This window comes from Cnephaeus nilssonii, assembly GCF_951640355.1.
Source record: "Cnephaeus nilssonii genome assembly, chromosome: 5".
NCBI lineage: Eukaryota > Metazoa > Chordata > Mammalia > Chiroptera > Vespertilionidae > Cnephaeus > Cnephaeus nilssonii.
The window spans coordinates 106,912,067-106,933,559 of record NC_137076.1 but is presented as its reverse complement, the minus strand read 5'-3'; the positions used below and the strand labels follow the sequence as shown (position 1 = coordinate 106,933,559).

Genomic DNA, 21,493 nt, shown 5'->3' with positions numbered 1-21,493 from the left:
GACAGATGTCCTACCACAGACACGTTTCCAGACCCGAGTGATCCGCCGAGCCAAACTGGAGCCAATTCGGACTAAAGAGTCTCTCCCTCCCCCTTTGCGTAAACCCAGGTCCCGACCTTCAGCGGCCGGCCCCTCCCTGTGCCGGGCCGGCCGGGTCAGGACGGACGGGCCACACCTTCCCGGGGACCTGACCATCAGGGCGGGGACAGATGCGAAGCCGTGATCCGTTCACCAGGGGAAGGGGAAGGCGCCCGTTCTTTCTGGGGCGAGCACAGCCGCAAGCCCGACACCGCCAGGTCCCCAGGACTCCGCACCTCCACCTCCGCCCTGAAGCGAGCATTGCGCACACACATTACGTTCACGGGGTGCTCGCCCGGCTCTGCTGTGCATCAGGCGAAAGGCTGGACCCCGCCCACGTGTCCGATCCTCGGGTCAGGGAGTAACTCGGGAAACGGGGGCTGTCACCCTGGCCGGGAAGGTCGGGGACAGACATGTGCCCAGGTCCACGGGCCGGCAGAGGGGCCGGCAGGACACGGCAGAGAGGCTAAAAGACGTCCCTGAAAACGTGGTCCTGGGTTACGCTATCTCCCTTTGTTTACCTACGTGCATCGTGTTGTTCTGAGGAGCATCATCTTACGAGGAAAAGCAGTGATTGAAAAGCCCAGCGCCGTAGGACGACGGCAGCAGCGACAGTCCAAACAGGGTCGAAGTCGTGCAGAAGAGCAGGCCGTTCTGTTTGGAAGGGCTGGCCCTGGGGGACACCCTCCGGAGGCCACCGTCAACGCCCTCCGCACGGCGAGGGCCTCAGCCGCCAGAGGAGGACAGCGCGGTGCGGGGAGCGCGGACCCAACAGGAGACCTGGAACACGTGGTCCCCGAGCCTGGCATCGGACAGCAAGGCCCCGCAGGGCCGGGCCCGGGCCTTGACCTCGGGCAGGAGCGGCCTCGTGGGCGCTTACAGCAGCCTCTCTTCGCGGCCCCGGGTCTGCGGGAGCGAGGTGCGCAGCGCGTGGGGAAGCACGCGGTGATTTATACAAAAATAAAGCCCTGGCCGCCCTCCTGCGGAGCGTCTACACATCGACAAGAAGAAATAACAGAAAAGGGGAGATTCCGGCGGCCTTTAAAATACATAAAAAGAAGCTCAATTTTAAAAAAGGAAAAAAAATAAATAAAAATTACAAAACAAAACACACAAAAGGAGAGAGAAAAAAGACGCTCAGATTTGTTCCTGGACGTAATGCTGGGTAAAATTACAATGGGATACTACTTCTCACCCACCAGCCTGGCAAAACCCAAAAGTTACAGAACATCCTCTATCGGCAAGACCGGGAAACAGAGGTCCCTGCCTGTTGTTCGTGGGAGTGTAAATTGCCGCCCCCCGCCCCCCCCCCCCCCCGCCATGGAAGACAATTTGAGCAGCATCTGTCACAATTATAAATGCATATGCACTTGGACCCAGCAATTCCACTGCTAGGAATTTATGTTATAGACACTTGCTCAGGAGTACAATGAGGCAGGCGAGCTATTAATGTAGTTTGTCATAATAAAATACGGACAACAATCTAAACGTCCAACCACAGAAAATGGGTTAAAGAAGCTGTCATCCGCCCATCCAGCCTGGCTCAGTGGCTGAGCGTCAACCTATGAACCAGAAGGTCAGGGTTCGATTCCCAGTCAGGGCACATGCCTGGGTTATACGGCTCAATCCCCAGTGTGGGGTGTGCTGGAGGCAGCCAATCGATGATTCTCATCATTGAAGTTTCTATCTCTCTCCCTCTCTCTCTCCCTCCCTCTCTGAAATCAGTACAATTTTTTTAAAAAAAATGAACTAAAACCCTTAAAAAAAAGGTGTCCCCCATCTACCCGGTGGAATATTACACAGCTGGCAAAATGGACTGGTCAGGACAAAAACAGTCAGGTAAGACCCTTTCAAAATTCACCCTTTAATAAAAGCAACAGCAACAACAACAAAAACAACCAGAATCAACTTTTTCAGAATTCTGGAAATTACCCAGAGACTTGCAGCAACCTGGGGAGTGTGTATTCAAGAAGAATGATCGGGTCTCAGGAGCAGCACATGGGTGTGGGGACTGAGGGCCAGGAGAACGGGCTTCCTACCAGGAATATCCGCATGCTTTCATTGTTAAATCACACAAATGTATTCCCACTCCAAAAACTACATTTAAAACAAAATCAGTAAAATAACAAACATTGCCCTCACCGGTTTGGCTCGTCGGCCTGCGGACTGAAGGGTCCCAGGTTCGATTCCAGTCAAGGGCATGTACCTTGGTTGCGGGCACATCCCCAGTAGGGGGCGTGCAGGAGGCAGCTGGTCGATGTTTCTCTCTCATCGATGTTTCTGACTCTCTATCCCTCTCCCTTCCTCTCTGTAAAAAATCAATAAAATATATTAAAAAATAAAGATAAAAAATAAATAAAAACATTTTTAAAAGAGTAGTGTTTACAGATAAAGGCTGTGCCCGGCCGGGCGCTCAGTTGGTTAATGCTGTCCCGATGCACCAAGGTTGTGGGTTCAGTTCCCAGTCAGAGCTCACACAGAATCAGCCAACGAGCGCACAGGTACGTGGAACAAGTCGACGCTTCTCTCTTTCTCTCTCTCCCTTCCTTTCTCTCTCAAACTAATAAACCAGTAAAATACTCTTTAAAATGGAGGCTGGAGTCCAAGTCGGATCAGACCTCTGGGTCCAGTCACTGAGGTGCGGGACGGCGAGGCGCAGGACGCAGTCCGCGAACTCCAGGTCGTGGGGTTCTCCGGCTCTCTCTCCGCACGGAAACTGTTCAGAAAAGAAAGGGCAGGACGGGAGGCCCTGGACCAGACTTAACCGAGACAACAAGGGGCCCGGCCGGGGTGGCTCAGCGGGTGGAGCCGCTCCCTCTGCGGGCAGACGCGAGCCCACACCCCACAGCTCTGCCCTCCGGCCTCCGGACAGCCGCCCAGCCTTCAAGCATCCATCCTGAGACGCAAGGAAATGACTAAAAATAGACGAATGCTCCAGCGCCAGGAGCTGGGAGCACTTTCCTTGGAAGAATGACTAATTAGAGAGGAGCTAATTATCCCACAGCAGGCGGGGGGGGGGGGGGGGGGAGGGGCGGGCGTGTGACAGCAAGGCCACACCATTAAAATGACGGGTCTGGAAGAACACGGGCCAGATGCCTTCATGGGGTGGGGGTGGGGGAGGGGAGCGTGAAGCAGGCCCGGCAGCCACAGGCCGCACAGGGCGGGCACGGCGGGCCAGCGAGGACTCGGGCCGGCGGCACCGGCTGTTGTCTCCTCCCGCGTCTCCCCCTCTGCACGGCGCCGACTTCCGGGACGGACGGAAAGGACGGCCTCACCTGCAGCTGAACTGGTGTTGGCCGCGTGGTGCAGCACTGACCGGGCTGTGGTGAGAGCGCACGTGTTCAGGTTTCGCGTCTGGTCCCCTCTGCCTCTCACGCCTCCGTCCAGGGCCCTGATCTGACCAAGCAGGCATCCATGGCGGGCAGTGGGCGACGGGCAGTGGGCGGCGGGCAGTGGGCGGCGGGCACGCCTCGGCCACCCTCCGGGGCTGGGGTCACCGAGAGGGGAAAGGTCGTAGTGCCCACTGGAAGGACCACACAGCTGCCTGGTTCTCTAAATCAAGTCCACTTTATTGGAAACGTCCACATGCCACAAATGTACGTGAAAATACCAAAATGGAGTTTAAACACGAACTCAGGAGCGGGCATCACCAGACGGACAGTCTGTCACCGACAGGCAGGTGACACGCGGTCGTCATTTAGCACCTGGTCACACAACCGCGGGACCCACACCCAACCCAGCCCCTCAGGGACTCGCTGGCTCAACTGTTCTGGTCAGAGTCACGCTCTGACGGGCAGTGGTCGGAGGCACAGCCGTGCCAGGGCTGGCGATGCCCGAGGCCTGCAGGGTGTGCGACGCCCGCCCGTGCAGATGCGCCCGCAGGTGAGCACAGCAGGGGCGCGGCTCCCCGTTAAGGACGTGGCAGTTGCCACCTTGCCAGGGTCAGCACAGCAGCACCCCCTCCTCGCCCCACCCTGCCAGGCCCTGGCCTCAGCTCCGTGACCGAGTCCACGGGGCCTGGGGGGGCCGCAGGGGCCCTGCCCTGTGACATGTCGCCAAGCCCCACACTTGAGAGGGAGAGCCGTAGGGAGCAGCTCATTTAGAGGACACGTGGCCTGTCAGGCCCACAGCTGGTTTTGTTTTTAAGTGTCTGTGGGTACTTGTTCATCACGCCCAGTGGACCCGGACACTAGTTAGAACCCCAATGCAAAGGGGCCTGGTGGCCATCGGAGGGGGCCCCGGCCCCTCCTCAGTCCCTCCCTTTCCTGTAGGGCTCGGGCAAGGCCATGAGAAGTGTGGGTGCCCACGTCCCCACCCACAGCTCCCGCACCTCACGCTCTCAGGCTGAAACCGCTGGACCCCTGCCACCGGCCACGCTCCCTCGCCCACGGACTCATTTCTTACAAGGTCTCTGCAAACCTCCAACCCTCACGGAGCCGCAGCGAGGCCCGGGCAGCGGGGGGCTGCGGCGCCCCAGCGCCCCGAGGGGCCATCAGGGCAGGCCTCCGGGCCTGGACCCATCAGGGCCGAGGCACCGGTTCAGACCCCCGGCCCACTCCTCCCCAGCCTTTCCAGCCCAGCCTCCTCTGACCCTCGGTGATGAGGGAGTGTGGCCCTGCGTCCGGCCTGCCGAGCTGCGCCTCCCCGGCCAGGGCGCCCGCTGACCCTCGGAGGCTGGAGCAGAGGGCCCAGGGCCTGCCCCTCCTGCCCTGGGAAGGGCAGCCGAGAGGCGGGGAGGAACCCCGCTGTATGAAGGGGTGTCCGCAGCCGGCCTCCTGGGGCTGGAACAGACACACTGACAGGTGAAGGGGGGTGGGGGGCCTCTGTGTCCCTCAGGAGCGCCTGCAGGCCTGTGGCAGGAGGTGGCCTTGGGGTGCGGGCTCCCTTTAACAAAGGGATAAATGCCAGACCCGCCTTCCTCCCTCTCCTCCCACCCCAGTGGGCTCTCGCTCACACACGTACCGTGCACACGAGTGTGCATACATGCAGACACTTGATCATACACAAAGGCTGGGGACCCATATGCACGCACATGCCATGCACACATGACTGTGGACTACACATACAGGTGTATGCACAGACACGCACGCACACGCGCTGGTGCTGACCAGGCAGCATATGGCGCGCTGCTTAACAGCCCTGCCAATGGGGGACCATTAGGGGGGGTCCTTTCCCGGTGTAAAACGCTGCAGAACAGAAACTGCAATCAACACCGGTGCCAAAGCAGCACTCAGCGGGGACGAGCGCGTTCTCAGCATCTGGCGAGGCCTCCTTGGTGCAGGGGTGGCGCAGGGGACACAGCCCAGGCCTCCCGCTCCCCAAGGCAGCGCCCCACCCTCCGGGAGCGGCCCCTCCCGGCATCTGTCGGCATAAAGGATGCCACTGGGTAAAAAGTGCCTGCTCATGAGAACGCCACCCAGGGAAGGTGAGGGGCAGGCACACAGCCACAGCTCGGGACCCGAGTCCGGGCTCTGGATGAAAGGGGGGCCTGGCCCGCGGGGTCCCAGAGAGCCAGGCCACCTGCCCTCCTCCTGGGCTGGGCCCATACACCTGACCATCCTCGCAGGGTGGCCTCTAGGGCCACCTAAAAGGAATCCCAGAAATTGGGGAGGGGTGCCCCCCCCAGACCTTCATCTACTGCAGAGGATGAGGCGGCCAGGAAGAGACAGGGCCGGGGTGTTGCTCCCGGGCTGGGTGGCTGGGTCAGGACCCGGACGTGAGGCTGCAGGCCTGGGGGGCCTGCTGAGGGCAGGCAGACCGCCGGAGCTGCTGGGACCGAGGAAGACTGGCGGAGGTCTGTGCGCCCCGGGCCGGCCCGCGGCCTCCCGCAGCCCCCACCACTGCAAGGCCCCCTGGACCCTCGCCTGGCGAGTGGGGCTGAGCTGTTTGCCCTTCGTGACCCCAGGAAAGGGCCTGGGACGGTACCAAGGGGCCAGGTCCCCAGTCCTTTAGCAGCAGCTAAACCGCAGGACGCACAACACGGAAGGGGGTGGCTATCACCACGGAAATGGAGTGGGAAGACGGCTGAGCTGAGGGCCAGGATGGGCAGTGGGGTGCGGGCAGGGCCTTGTGGGCTCTGCACCCCCAGCCCAGAGGGAGAGGGAGGTGGGGTGAGTCAAGCCCAGCTCGGGGAGCCGCCCCGCCCAGCGATGCCGTCGGAGGTCTCGCGGTGGAGAAGGCGGAGGGCGGCGGGCACAGGAGCCCGCACACGGGCAGGCCGGCCACGTTTGGAACAGCGTGTGGAGCTGGTTAAAGTGCTGCGTGAAGGCGGCTTCCGTGGGTGATGCGATCGTCCTCGCCTCCTAATGAAGCCACAGCCACCTGTTCCCCCAGAACCACAGGCCCCGGGAACTGAGGCCTTCCCCTGGCCCGCCCAGCACCCTGGCCCCGGGGACCCTGCCCCCCGGCCCCGCCCCCCGGTGATGTCACCTGGCTGAACCGCTCCGGACACTGGGGGGTGAGACACGTCTTCCTGGGCAGGAGCGCCCACACCTGCAGCCCCTCCCTGCGGGCTCCCTGCTCCCCGCTCACAGGGGACCCGAGGGCGGGCTTGTTGGGGTGGGCCCCAGGCCACCCCTCCACATAGGCAGGGGACCAGGAACGTGTGAGCGGAGGGACACTCTTGGGGGCTGAAGTGAGGGGGCAGCACTGGGACCTGGTCAGAGCCCCGAGACATCAGGGCGCCGCATTCGTGTCTCCGCTGGAAAACGCTCCGCTCCGGCCAGGCCCGCGTCGCTGCCGCAGGCTCCTCCCGCCTCTGCTCAGTCACAGCCGTCCACTGAGGAGTCCTCCCGGGGCCGGCGGTGCGGGCGGCGGGGCCGCCTCCTCTGTGCCCGCCCAAGGGCCCGGGGCCTGCGGACAGGCAGCGAGCACGTGGCGGCCCAGGCAGACGCGGAGGCCACACGCCCGCCGAGCAGCCCCGCGCGCGTCCTCGGCCACAGAAACCACAGGCAGCGCGGGAGACCGGCCGTCCCTGTCACCACCACAGGTTGGGCGGCTCCTCGGCCACTCGGCTCTTAAACAAGGTGATCTCGTCCAGGTGCACCATGGGGACGTCCCGGATGACGTCCGTCAGGCCCTCGTGCAGCAGGGGGAAGATGACGACGTTCAGCGCGGGCCGCTCGGCCTGGAAACTGAACCAGAAGCAGGGCGTGAGCAGGACCGTGGGGCGTGAACAGGGCCGTGGGGCGTGAGCAGGGCCGCGGGGCGTGCGCAGGGCCGCGAGGCACCTCGGGCGGCAGCCGCCATGGCCGGGGCTCGTGCATCAGCCTGACTCTCCCGCTCCCAGGTGCCACAGAGATGGGCCTCGGCCCTTCCCTTCCCGCTGGGGCTGGAGGAGAGGCCCGAGGGGGCGGGGCAGGCAGAGGGAGCCTTGCCTGGGGCGGGGGGGGGGGGGGGGTGTTACCACAGCAGCGTGACAACCTGCTGCGGAGGCACCACTGGGTCAGGCGGAGGAATGGAGCCGGCTGAGGCCAGCCTGTGGGAACAGCCCGCTTTCCTGGGCAGAGGGGCAGTGACACAGATGCTGCTGTAGGACCGAGGACCGCACCTGCAGGGGCTGGAGAGAGGGACAAGGGCCGAACCCCCACCCTGGAGGGGTACAAACTCCCAAGGCAGGTGAGGCAGCAAACCTTCCAGGAAAGGAAACCAAGACGGCCGCTGGGAGCAGCAGCCATCGCCTGAACACGTGGCAGCAGCTGTCACAGCCCTCCCCGCGCTGCCCCCCAGTCCCGCCCCGCAGGGGACAGGAAGTCAGCGCCCTGTGTCCGAGGGCGTCAGCCGGCGGGCACTGCGCTAAGCGCCAGCAGACGCTCCGTGCTGCCTCCATGGCCAGCGCAGTGAGACCCCCTTCCTACCTGAGAAGTGGGCGTGGGCAAGCCACGCCTGGCCACAGGCCCTCAGTCGTCCACAGCAGAGTGCCCCCTGCCCCACCACCGTCAGACTGGGGCCGGCCACGTGCTACTGCCCAGACACAAAACCAAGTGCCACCCGGAGCTCAAGGAGAAGGGGGGACGCCGTGAACCCCCCAGAGTGAGAAAAGACACCCAGAACCTCAGGTCTCAGGCGGCAAGAGGCAAGAGGCGGGACGAGCCGCACAAAAGGAACCTGGGCGTTTGCCAAGGAGAGCAAGGCCCCCACCGGCGCCGCTCCAGGGAAGGACCCGCCCAGCCGCCCAGGCCCCAGCCCTGGGTTAACGTCGCTGTGAAGGAGAGGCCGGAAAGCACTCGTAAAACCTGACGTTTGGGCAATAAAGACGCCGAGGAAGTGCCTCCGGCCCTCGCACGCTCTTCTGCTCGAGGCGCGCTGTGTGGCCGCAAACCCAGCCAGTCCTGGCCTGCACCCGCGCCCCTGGCTACACCTGAACCGGAACATCCTCGGGAGTGGGACCCGGTGCAAAGGCCCCTGCCGCGCCCCTCGTCCCCCCCCCCACCCCCCCACCCGGCTGTGAGGAGCTGTCAGAGCAAAAGCCAGGACGGCAGCGGCTGCAGCCCCTCCTCCAGGCCAGGGCTCTGGGCCGCAGCTGCCCAGGCGGCCAGACAGACGGCACTCGGAGACTGCGCAGAAGGGCACTGGGTGGAGGTGCGGCCCCCAGATGAAAGCACGTCCCTCCGAAGGCTTTCCCTTCAGTTCGCACCTGGGGAGCCTGGCCCGGGCCAGACCAGCGAGCACCAGGCCTCCTCCTGTGAGCCCATCGCGGTGCTCAGAGAGCGGCTTTGCAGAGTGAGGCCTAGTCAGTGACAAGACAGCGGGAGACGCAAATGCAGAGAAAGAAATGGCTCACTTCCCAGGGCGGGGTGGGGGCGCCCCGGGAGGGAGGCGCGGCTCTGGCCAGGCCGGGCGTGTGCGGGCCATGTGCTCCATGGACTGCTGTGTAACTCACGTATGTGTTCAATTGTGCTTTTGTGTGACTCAACTGTCGTCTGAGGTTTAAGTAAACAGATTCCTGAGATAAAACAAACTCGTTAGAAGCTGGGCTGGTTATGCTTGGGACTCAGGGCCTGATCCCCGAAGGGGCTCATCGCATCTCTAACAGCTGACAGCGCCCCCCCAGGCCTCCTGGCGCCCCCCCAGGCCCAGCCCGCCTTCCGGGCTGTGCCCCCAGGGCTGTCACTCGGGGACCAGAGGCAAAGCCTACAGACCCAGCGAAGCTGATTCTGAAGCCAGCACCCGCAGCTCGGCCGCCTGCTCCCACGCCAGGCGAGGCAAGAGGAGACGGGGGAGGTCACCCAGGGGTCATGGCTGATCTGGCAGAAAGGCCGCCCCTCAGGAGAGCCTGGGAGGAGCGAAAGGACTCTGCGTTGGCAGCTCCTGGGAGGCCCGTCAGCACCCCCGGCAGCAACGCTGCCCGAGCGCCCAGGGAGCAGGCAAGGCTGCACCGGAGAACACGCACTGGGTTTGTTTCTCTCCTGAGCAACTGGAAGCAAAGAGAAAGCTGACCGCCTCTCCCCCGGGGCGGGTCTCAGAGAAGCCCGAGTGCGGGGAAGTGCGGGAAAGTCATTCTCGCTGTGACGACGACACTCAAGAAGCTCTGAGGTGGACGGTGGCCAAGAACCCACAGCCTGCCCCGGCCGGTGTGGCTCAGGGATTCCAACGTCAGCCCACAGACCAAAGGTCACAGGTCGAGTGCCGGTCAAGGGCATGTATCTCAGTGGCAGGCTTGATTCCCAGCCCAGGTATGTGTCTCTCTCACATCCATGTTTCTCTCTCTCCCTCTCTCTCTCTCCTTTCCTCCCTCTCACCTCCACCCCTCCTTCTGCTCGCTCTAAACATCAATGGGAAAATATCCTCAGGTGAGGACTTAAAAAAAAGAAAAAGAATCCCGCAGCCAGCCTGGAACTCCCAGAATGCAACGCGCTGCTGCCTGGGGAGGCAGGGAAGGGGTGAGAGAAAAGAAAGGCGGCAGAAGTGACAGCCGTCCAGCCTCTTGCTTTGCCCACTCTCGCTCCACTTGGCGGCCTGCAGGCCGGGAGCAGACAAGCTGAAGCTCTGGTTCCCGTGAGCCAGGGCGCCACCTGCTGGCACTCGCAGGACAGCAGCGGGGCACCTCCCTGGCGCCAGCCCAGGCCTCAGGACAGGGGGCGGGGCCAGGCCTGAAAGTGCAAATGGCTCTTAGGAAGATCTTCTGGAGCTTTATTGACACAGAAAACCCACGATGGAGCGTTAAGTCAAAAAAGTCAGACGACGAAAACCAAATGAGAGCCCCATCGGTCCGGGCCCCAGTGACCTCCGCTTGGAACCGCGGGAGCCTTCACTTAAAGAGCTTGACGCACAGTCTACACTCTCAGAACAGCCATGAGGGGCAGCCTTCCCGGGGCTTCTCCCGAGAAATTCGGCAGCAAACCGCAGACCACAGGCCCAGTGCAGCCGCCCCGGCCGCCTCGGACCCTGCCGACCCCCGGGCTGAGGCTCCGCGGGATTCTGAGCAGCTGGGCCTCCTCCGGGTCCTCCCCCACCAGCGGGTCCTCCCCCACCAGCGGGTCCTCCCCCACCAGCGGACACGGAGAGCTGGAGGACGCGGCACCCTCCCGGCCACACTGAAATGAGGGTGCCCACCCTCAGCCCTCTTTCGGGGGCCCCGGGGCGTTTCCTCAGGAGCAGAGCGCCTCTAAATGCTCCACTGCTAGGTCAGCTCCTCCCCCGGAAGCTGCTCGGGCGATCCTGGGTTAGGCCGGCGCAGCTCCGGGGAGGCCGCAGGCGCAGCAGGTGAGAGGGCCCAGAGGCCTGGGGGAGACGCAGCCCCAGGAGGACAGTTGTGCTGTTGCTGTTTAAATACATTCCCCTAGAGGCCCGATGCACGGAACTCGTAAGAGTAGCCCTTCGCAGCCCCGCTGCCTCGGCCCTCACAGTCCCGGCTTTGTCCGGACGGTCTTTCCGCTGTTTGGCTGTTCGGTGGATTTGCGTATTACGCTTTTATTATTATAGATTGATTTCAGAGAGGGAGGGAGGGAGAGATGAAACATCAATGAGAGAGAATCACCGATCTGCTGCCTCCTGAACGCCCCCTACTGGGATCGAGCCGACAACCCGGGCATGTGCCCTTGACTGGAATTGAACCCAGGACCCTTCAGTCCCCAGGCCGATGCTCTATCCCCTGAGCCACACCAGCCAGAGCAGGACAGTTGTTTTTAAATCCGCCGCCTTTGCCCACAACCATCCCAGTAACCACTGCTACTACATCTAAACGAAGGCTGAGACGTGAGAAATTCAGAGTCCCAAGTTCTCTGCACCAACTCACAGAAGCAGGAAGGGGACAGGGCTCCGCGCTGGGCGGGGGCGGGGGGTGTTTGAGGGGACAGAGCCTCGGCGTGGGAAGATGAGGAGGTCCTGTGATGGGCGCACAGCAGTGGGAATGTGCTGATTTCCACTGAGCTGGGCTCTTAAGCCAGTTCAGATGCTACATTTTCTTACGTACATTTTACCACAATAAAAACATTTTAAAAAAAGGCTCGACCGGCGTGGCTCAGGGGTTAAGCATTGACCTATGCACCAGGAGGTCACGGTTCGACTCCCAGTCAGGGCACATGCCCGGATTGCGGGCTCCATCCCCAGTGGGGGACGTGGTGTGCAGGAGGCAGCTGATCCATGATTCTCTCTCATCACTGATGTTTCTATCTCTCTCTTCCTCTCTGAAGTCAAATAAAAATGTGTTTTAAAAACAGAAGGCAGAGCTGTAAGGGAGGAGCGAGAGCTGTGACTGAGGAGGAGTGGAGTCCAAGATGAACTATGACGTGGGAAAGCAGAGCGCAGGAGAGAAGAGGTCGGCGAAAGGGTGGCGTGCTCGCTGGCACAGCACGTACAGGGAGGGCGGAGGAGGCGGCCGAGGCTGCGGCTCGGGGGAAGCCTTCTCCAAGCACCCCTTTATTTATTTATGTTTTTACCAAGCACCCCTTTTAGAGCCGACTCAGAAACACAGGAAGACTTCACACACCAAACACACACACAGAGATAAACCGAACAGGACGTGGGTGCCTGCAGGCGGAGCGCTCCTGGGCAGGCAGACCGACCGCACGCGGGTGAGTGCCGGGGCCGGCCGGGGCCGGGCCGGAGGGGCGGCGCTGAGGAAGGAGCCTGAGGACTGGGGAAAGCGTGCTCTGACTGGACCCCATGAGGCTCAGACACAGAGCGGCACCAACACTACCCCCAGGTCCGTCTGTCTCGGTGCAGTGGGTTAGCGATCCCAGCACTGCCCCCGCGTCCACTAGACGGACTAGATCCCAAAGACACTGCGGACAACGAGGACCAGGCTGCTGGCCGCCGGAGGGTCACGGCGGAGGGGAGGCTCCGAGGGACCCGTGACGCTGGGCGGAAGCGGAGATGTCGGTGGGAGGGTTTTCCATCTACACGCACAAGGGAGACAGGGAAGTGAGCGCGGGCTGCGCGGCACACCCCGCAGCCTCCCGCTGTCCCGGAGCGGAGCGTGAGCACACCCGAGGCCCGGGGCTCGGGCTCTCCAGACCTCTGCCCACACAAGGACAGGCTTCCTGCCGGGAGGGCTGACCCCGGGCTGGGGGACGACACCAGAGGAGACACCTGACCGTCCTGTAGTGACAGAGAGGGAGGAAGGGGAGCAGGGACGGCCTTTCTCAGAGCAGACTTCTCGCTAACCAACGCAGAAGGAAGAAGGAAGCAGAAGACCATCCCTGGGCGAGCGCCGCGCGTTCACGGTACCAGACCTGCTGGTGCGAAAGCCGCTGCCCTGCCGAGACGGGCCGGGAGACTCCCAGCGTCGCCGCACAAGACGGTTCTCAACGAGAAAGGGAGCAGCAGGGGCTTCACGCAGGGACCCCGGGCGGCCCCGCCTTCCCCAGGCGGCCCAGGTCAGCCTGGCAGTGACAAGGCGAGGACACCGTGTCCCTGAACTGCTACAGAGGACGCGGCATCACCCTGTGCTTTTCTGCCGACCACCACCAGACAGACCCAAACGGACGGCGGTCTGCCAGTGCCTTCACAAAGGTCAGGGTCACGGCAGACAGGACAGACGGAGGCGACGTGACCACTGAGCCGAGGAGGCTGTGTGTGGAATCCTGGGACAGGACCAGTGGGGAAACCGAGGCAATGCTGAGCCCGAGGGGGACGGGCTGAACTGCGTCGCCCGCCCGTGTGATGGCACCATGGGGACACAGGGGAGCTGCGGGAAGCTGGGAGGTGAGAGCACGTTCGCCGGGGGCTGAGGGAGAGGCCGCCAGGGAGAGGAGGCCCTGCTGTGAATGGAAACCAGCCTGTTCCCGCCATCACTGCCCGGGGTTCTAACTCCAGGAGATGATTGTGGGGCGCTCTCGCAGTGAAGCCCGAGGAAGCAACAGCAACCAGGACTCCCCGGGACGGTGGCTGGGATGGCGCTGCCGCCAGGCCTCCTGCACCCGCAGCCCCACCCGGCCGCGCCCACTCACCTGCGGAGGAGGGTCTGCTGCAGGCTCTTGCAGGTGGCCAGGGACTCCCCGGTGAACATGTGGCACACGACGACGTGCAGGCAGCGGGCCATGAAGGCCAGCACGGCCTCGGGCTGCAGGGTGCCGCTGCGGGACACCAGGCACAGGCGCTGCAGCGCGGAGCACTGGCTCAGCGCCTGGAAGAACTGCGTGTTGGCGCTGAAGTAGGGCTGCTCCAGCCTGGGAGGGGGGGGGGAGAGGGCATGTGAGTGCGCGGAGGCCCGCGCATGCTGCTGTGAGCAGGGCCTCCCAGTGTAGGCCCCCCAGCAAGCAAGCAGACCCTGACACAGGCTCAGGCCGGGGTGACACTTCTCGTCCCTCGATGTTCTGAGTGGCCCCCGAGGCCAGCCAAGCAAGTCCAGCTGGCCATCCCCACCAAGGCCAGGCACCGTGCCGATCGCTCGCTGTAAACACAGCCAGACCTGGGACTGTCTCTCTGGGCCACGGTCCTGCCCATGGAGCAGACACCCCCGGGTGCCCAGGCAAGACCGCCATCTGCATGCCACACCCTGCTTCTCGGCAAGCTGAGGCCAGGCTGGTGTGTCCGGGACACGCCAGAAAGGCGGGCTGCAGCTGGGCGCTCATCCTAACAGGAGAGGAGCTTCAGAATGAGCTGGAAATGCACCCCCTCCCACCCCTGTCCAGGCCCCCAAGTCCCCAGGTGGATGCGGAGAGCGACACAGTGAGGCTGACCCAACCAGGACGCAGGCAGGGAGGAGCAGTCAGCAGGCTCCCCTCAGCCCCCAACCCAAACCCAGGCCCCGCACTGCAGTCCCCCTCGCCCCGACGCCCGGGACACGGGTCACAGGCGGGGAAGGATTTAAGTCGGGTCTGTGAGAACAAGGGCAGACGCGGGCCCCGGGCGGGCCTCCCACAGAAGCTCCCGCAGGACGGGCGAGCTCATCAGGCACCAGAATGCCAAGTGAGGCCGGGCCTGCGCTGCCACTAATGCAGCACTCCCGACACTGGCTGTGGGGGCGCCAGTCCTCCTGGGGGTGCGACTGCAACGCCTGCGCCCCTCCCGCCCACACTCGGGGTGCAGAAGGAAGCCCAGCAGGCTGCGGGCGCGGACAGCAGGGAGACACGGGCCTGGCCCTGGACTCCAGGGGATGTTTCGTCCTGGAAAAGCCAGGAATTCGGAGCCGGGAGGGGAGGGCAGCGCCTCTGAGATGCAAACTCTCCAGCAAAGGCTAAGGCGGGGCCTGGCCTCGGAGCCCAGAGAGCGAGCGAGCGGCCTGGGAATCTCCTCAGGAAATGCCGGGAACACTATTTGATTCTTCTAAACACACATTCTTAAAAACCCAAAGGTGAGCATCTCTGCAGAACTGAGAGTGGGAACATGAAGGGGCCACCTTCCAGACTGGGACTGCCCAGCCACACGTCACCTCCGAGGGGCGGGACGCGGCAGCGGGGAGGCCAGCCTGCGCCTCGGTCACGAGGTGGCGCTGCAGGTCTGCTCCCCGCCCAAGCCTTGGTGCCAACCTCCTGGCTCCACAGCAAGCAGGCAGAGCGAGGCGGGGCTGGGGACACACTAAACCATGTTCTCCGGGAGCAGCCACCTGCAGAGCGCCCCGCCTGAAGGAAGCACCTGGCACAGGTGGTCAGGGCGGGGCAGGGCTCGAGGGGCGTCCTGCCCACGGCAGCTGTCGGGGCAGGGGGGCTGGCGTGGCCACACCCTTCCGTCTCCTGGGTGGGCTGACAGAGGTCAGTGTCAGGGCAGAGGATGAGGACAAGGTAGCCCCGTGATTGGCCTTGCCTTGGGGGGCCTGTGGCCCTTCTCCCTCCCAGCCATGCTCAACCTCCCAACCAATAAGGCTCTGGCCTCCAACCCCCTTGGCGTGGCGAGGTCCCCCTGAGGCTCTGTGGCAGACAGGGCTCAGGCCCTAGCTGGTTTGGCTCAGTGGATAGAGCATCGGTCTGGGGACTGGAAGGTCCCAGGTTCGATTCCGGTCAAGGCACATGCCTGGGTTGTGCTCGATCCCCAGTACAGGGGTGTACAAGAGGCAGCCGATCAATGATTCTCTCTCATCATTGATGTTTCTCTCTCTCTCCCTCTGAAATCAATAAAAATATATTTTAAAAAAAGACAGGGCTCGGGTCTCCCGCCTCATCAGCCCAGCCAGCTCTCAGGCCCCACAGCCCCAGGCCCTGGCTCCAAAAGGCTCTCGCTTCCGCCCACACGCTGCCTGGATTCCAGGTCACAGGCTGCTGCGTAGGGTGACTCAGGGTGACGCCCCCCCCCCCCCCCCCCAAAGGCAGGGCTCAATCGGTTCCAGGAAAGACGGTGCCTTCTCTGTCCAACTCGTAAAGCTCGCTGCCCAGGTGCGCCGCATCCAGAGCCGGCCAGGCCGCAGCAGAACGACGGTCCGGCACGGCCTCCCCACAGGAGCGGCCCTGCTGCACGGAGGCAGCTCCCTGCCCGGCCTGGCGGGCACACCGTTCCCATCCATGGGCCTCACTGGCGGGGACAGCGGTGGCAGCGGCCTGGGATCCCGGGAGCTGCCTCGCAGGAACACCGCTGGGAAGCGCAGGAGCTGCCACAGGCCAGACTGTGCCGAGCTGGACCACCACCTCCTGCCTGCGTCCTGCCCTCCTGCGTCCTGCCCTCCTGGGTCCTGCCTTCCTGCGTCCTGCCCTCCTGCCCTCCTGCCTGCGTAGAGGCACCACCTGCTCCTCTCACTCAGCCTCCCGCAGGCAGGCAGCCAGGGGAACGGGGCCACTTGGCGCGGTCAGGAAGAACCAGGGTTTGTTCTGAACAGGCAGTACCGCCGATCAGACGCGGCTCTCAGCAGCCGGTGCACAGAGAGGCCATTATGAGCTGTGGTCAGGTTCTCGGCCTACAAAACCGTCCCAGTCCCGCGGCCGCCCAGCCATGGAACTCATGCCGCGTGCACGGCCCTGCTCCTGGGGAAGACTTCGGCCACAAGGACCACACCCCAGGCCCCGAAGCCCTCGGTGAGCACCGGTGCCGGTACCCTGCTCCCTGCTCCACGGTCCCGACTGCCCACAGAGCAGCTGTGTCACCGGGCATGTTCATTACCCCCTCGGCCTCACTTTCCTCATCTGCAAAATGGGTCAATAGCCCTTGCCGGGTGGCGCTGTCAGTTGAAGCATCGTCCTGGACACAGAAAGGTTGTGGGTTTGATCTCAAGCCAGGGCACACACCTAGGTTGCAGGTTCGATCCCCAGTTGGGGTGTGTATGGGAGGCAACCAATCGACATTTCTTTCACATCGATGTTTCTCTCTCTCTAAAAATCAAAGAAAAAAACATCTTTGGGTGAAAATTAACAAAAAACATATTTTTTAAAGGGCCAAGAATGTCTACCCCCGGGGGCTGTTAAGCGGGGTCCATGCCTGTCTGCACAGGAGCACCATTCAACCCACCGCAGCTGCTGCCACCTCTCCCTCAGCTTCCCTCACCTGCCTCTCACCTGCCCCTCCCTCCCACGGCCCTGCTTGGTCGCCTGTGCGGATTCTTCTCCTCCTCCTGACAATTTCCTCCCCTTCAAGTCCTCAGACTTTTTAAACTACGTGAACACGCCCTAGCTGGTGTGGCTCAGTGGATAGAGCGTCTGCCTGCGGGCTGAAGGGTCCCAGGTTCGATTCTGGTCAAGGCACAGGCCCGGGTTGCGGGCTCAATCCCCAGTAGAGGGCGTGCAGGAGGCAGCCGATCAGTGATTCTCATCATTGATGTTTCTATCTCTCTCCCTCTCCCCTCCTCTCTGAAATCAATAAAAAAAAATATATATATATATATATATATATATATATATATATTACTTTACTTTCACTGGTTTGTTTTTCTCAAAGTTTCCCAAATGGTGACCAAATGGTTTGACCGTAGTACAGTTAGAGAAGGTGTGAGGTTTATGGCTTGGCAATAAGGTAAAAAATAAAAATAAAAAAGGCAAAAGCAACAGACCCAGGGCCAGGAGCACTGTGCTCGGAGGTCAGTTCATGAGAACTCAGATGCTCCCGGGCCCCGGTGAAGGAACCGTCCATTCCTGATCACCAGGCTCCCGGGCTAACGGGAGCGACCTGGCGGGCTCCGTCTGCGAAGGGCACTCTGGACCCATTTGCAGCTTCCAGCTCCCCAGGCCTCTGCCCACACTCAGGGCTCCCCCACGGGGCCAGCGATGGGCCAGCCGAGGCGCAGGAAGGGGCCGGGGGAGGAGACGCTGAATGGACAGGAGCCAGCGAGAGGAGAGGGAGCTGGTTCCTGGTGGCTGCTGGGAGGGCTGGGCGAGGGGCAGGCCTCCGCACCCTCAGAAACTGGAAAGCCAGGCCTGTCCTAGATGGAAGGGGCGGGGAAGGGGACCGACTGCTGTAGCCTGAACCCCTCCTCCGCCCCTGGCAGGCGGTGGCCCCACTCCACCCCGGCAGGAGAGGCCACACGGAGAAATTGCACAGAGGCCCCGAGTCGGGCCTGGAATGGGAACGGCAGCTCCCCTGGCCGCATGTTCTCAACGTCTCGCCTTCTGTCGCCTCCCAGCAAGCTCAAGGTGGCCGAGCCTCCCAGGGCCCAGCCCAGTGGAGCTCAGGCTGCAGGCACGCACGGGGTGCTCACACACCGGCCTCACCGTTCGCACTACGTCAGCCTGGACTCAGCTTTCTGAGCGGGGCCTGAGCGCCTCACGGTTCTCAGAGCAAGTGCAGCCGGTGCGAGAAGCATAAGTGACCGTCCCCTCGCGGCACGGGCTCTCGGGTGCCCAGGCTGAGCACGAAGCTGCAAATCCGGGGCCTGCGGATCCAACACGGCAGGAAACGCCAGGCCCGCGTGCCCTGCTCTGCCCCTGCCAGGCCAGGTCTGCCGCTGGCCTGGAGGGAGCGGCGGGGGTGGGCGCACGCAGCCTGCTGAGCTCTGGAAGCTCCAGCTCGTCCGGCTCCTTTCCTCTCAGGGGAAACCTCCTGAGGGGGCGAGAGGAGGTCTGCAAAGGGTACAGTCTCCATTTTCTGTAACTCAAGGGCCAAGGTCAAGCTCTGGCGCTAGACTGACCCAGGTACACTGTGAACCTCAGCTCCTCCCTCGAGCCGCCCTGCTCGTCGGTGAAGGACCGTGTGGGGATGAAGTCGGCCAGTGCCTGCCGCCCTCAGCAAAGTGAGCACTGACTACATGGGACGACACACGTGTCAGTGCCCCCTGCTACGGCCTCTGAGACACCTCGCTGATCTGAGACCCCCCGCCACTTCCTCCCAACCCACAGCCCTCGGCCGCAGAGCGGGGTGGCCGCAGAGGCGGGGTCTGCCGCCACCACATTCCGGGTCGTTTCTGGAAATTATCCCATTTTTCAATATCAGATCAGTCCAGGTTTTCAAATACGTCTCAGGTAACGAAGGCTTCCCCTTCAATGCTGAGCCCTCGTAAGACCCTTCAGTCCACGGCACGACCCAGTGGGATCCACGTGGTGCCGTGGTAAGAGCCCGAGGTGGGTTCTCCGAGGCTGTGGTTCTACCTCCTCTCACCCCGGGATCGGCCCTGCCATCGTGCCCTGGAGGGGACCACCATCACCTCTCAGTAGTGGGCAGCCCCCTCCTGAGCCCGTCTGTCTCCCAGCCTCGCCCCTGCAGTCCAGGCGGGGTGCAGTGGGTCACACCCTCCCTGTGCTGCTGAAGAGCAGCACACAGCAGCACCCGGTGCACTCAGACAGCCGCAGGCACGAGGACCAGGACGAGGCGGGAGCTCGGGCACCACCGCCTCCTCACACCTGCCCCGCCCCACGCACACAGCTGCGCCGCGCGTCTGCACCGCCCTGAGTCCCATCCCTGCACACAGTACCTGCCCACGCCCCCACCCAAGACTCAGCTCCTGGCGGCAGGCATGCAGCTGGTTCATCTGGGCAGGCACACAGTAGGTACGCAATCGCTTGCCAATTCGAGGCCCCCTGCCACCCTCCAGGCCTCCAGAGGGCAGTCGCGGCCTCGGAGGGCTGCGCCCCTCACCTGAGGTCCTTCAGCCGCTTGCAGTGCTTCAGCATGTCGGACAGGGCAGACATGTACACCACCTTCCCCATCATGCCCAGGTTGGCCAGCGAGAGGGACTGGAGCTGCTGGCACTGCAGGCCGATGCTGACCAGCCCGGAGCCCGTGAGAATGCTGGGCAGCTGGGCCAGCGTCAGGTGCCGCAGGAAGGCCAGCTGGCCGATGGCAGCCACCTCCGCGTCCCCCACGCTCTGCGCCCGGCTGCAGGGTGGGAGGGAGTTGCGGATGGCGGGCTCGTTGCGGGGCATGGCGGAGGAGAAGTTGGACCCAATCAGCTCGAGGCGCTCCAGGAAGGGCAGGCTCCTCACCAGAGACCAGAACACGGAGGAAGGCTGGGGGCCCTGCCCCGAGAAGGGGCTGGGACACGCCTGCACGCCGATGCGCACCTTCTTGCCGAAGCCGCAGGGCACGGCGTGCATGGCGGGCTGGGCGGGCTTGCGGTCGGCCCGAGGCGCCGAGTCGGCCACAGAGCAGACGGGCAGGGACAGGGAGCGCAGGTGGCTCAGCCGGGCCAGCAGCTGGCACAGGTGCCGGCCGGGGCCCTCGGCGCTGTGGTGGTGGGCGGCCGACAGGTTGAGGTGCCGCAGGTTGCCGCAGGCCGCCACCAGTGTCTCCAGGATGCCGCTGTCGATGTCGTCCTCCGCCCGGCGCAGCAGGGAGTCGGGGGCCAGGCAGTGGGCGCAGCCGCTGAGGTTCAGGCTGGCCAGGCTGCGCAGGTCCTTGCCCCCGTTGAGGAGGTGCTGGATCAGGTGGCTGCCCGACAGGGCGCACCGGCTGAAGCTGAGGTAGAAGGGGTTGCTGAACTTCATGTGCTGGAGCAGGGCCGAGCCGTTGAGCCAGGACTTGGGCAGCTGCAGGGCGTCCAGCACGACGTTGCGGGCCATGGAGTCCAGGAGGTTCCTGGTGGCGCCGCTCTCGGCGAAGCTGCCGGGCACGGAGATGAGGAAGGCGTGCAGGTTCTCGGGGGTGCGGTCGCTGAGCACGGCCAGGTAGAGCCGCACCACCTCCTGGTTGATGTAGCCGGGCGCCAGGCGGGCGTAGAGGACGCGCAGGTTCTGGTAGTGGGGCACGTTGCTCTGGCCCACCATGAGCTGGCCCGACAGGATGGCGCCCTCGCGCGTGCGGTCCAGGATCTCGAAGTAGAGCAGCAGCTTCTCGAGGCTGGTGCAGCAGGGCACCACGCCGTACGAGGGGGTGAACAGCGTCTGCCTGAGCTCCCGCACGCGGCTCAGCGTGGCCTTGCACTCGCCGCTCAGCTGGCCGGCGTCGAAGCCGGGGCTCACGTCGATGGCCAGGGAGCGCAGGTGCTGCAGGGCCGACAGCACCTTGGAGAGGCGCAGGGAGGTGAGGTGGCAGCCCGACAGGTCCGCCCTCACCAGGCCGCGGCAGCGGGCCACGTGCTCGATGGTGGCGCCCGACAGCCAGTAGCAGCCGGCCATGTTGAGCTGCTGGATCTCCCGGCCGATCGCCCTCACGAGCTGCTTCACCTGGTCCTCGCGGGCCTGCAGGACAGGGCGGGCGGGACGGGGAGCGGCTGAAGCACCAGGAGTCTCCCGCGCCTTCACCGCTCAGGGCAGCCTCGCCCCTGGAGCATCAGGCACGGGAGGACCCGCAGAGGCCCGGCCCGGCCGGAAGGGACACTCGGGGAGCGCTGGTGCCCCTTCCCCCACACGCTCACCTTCAGCCACGTCAAGACCCAGCTGGTGGGATGTACGTGGTGCCGCCCTTCCCGCTGGGGAAACCTTTGGTGGTTCCGCAGAAAGCTTAACAGAGTCCCCCTGGGCCACCCCAAGGCCCACTCCGCCCCGCTCCTGGGTGTACCTCCACGGACTGGACCCTGGGACTCGGGCAGGTACTTCCCCACCCACGCTCACAGAGCGTGACCCACGACGGCCAAAAGGGGCAGCACCCCACGGCCCATCCCCGGATGAAGGATAAACAAAACGGGGTCCATCTGTACAACGAGTACTATTCAGCACGGGAAGGAATGAAGTTCTGCTACAGC

At 63.6% G+C, this 21,493-nt stretch overlaps 1 protein-coding gene across 3 annotated transcripts in view; it reads right to left on the bottom strand.

Annotated features, from left to right (window-relative positions):
- Window positions 1-1,598: 1,598 nt before the first annotated feature.
- The window catches only part of FBXL18 (F-box and leucine rich repeat protein 18), a 29,286-nt gene continuing 9,391 nt past the window's right edge, over window positions 1,599-21,493 (bottom strand). For 2 of the 3 annotated variants that reach the window (XM_079771651.1, XM_079771650.1), the window contains exons 3-5: window positions 19,450-20,990; window positions 13,470-13,688; window positions 3,104-7,211 (exon numbers count right to left, since the gene is read on the bottom strand). In XM_079771651.1, the coding sequence (XP_079627777.1) occupies window positions 7,055-7,211; window positions 13,470-13,688; window positions 19,450-20,990 (1,917 nt within the window). In that variant the 3' untranslated portion in view covers window positions 3,104-7,054. Of the gene's footprint in view, window positions 2,795-3,103; window positions 7,212-13,469; window positions 13,689-19,449; window positions 20,991-21,493 lie in introns of those variants that run through there. The other variant, XR_013813550.1, reaches the window with a different exon arrangement.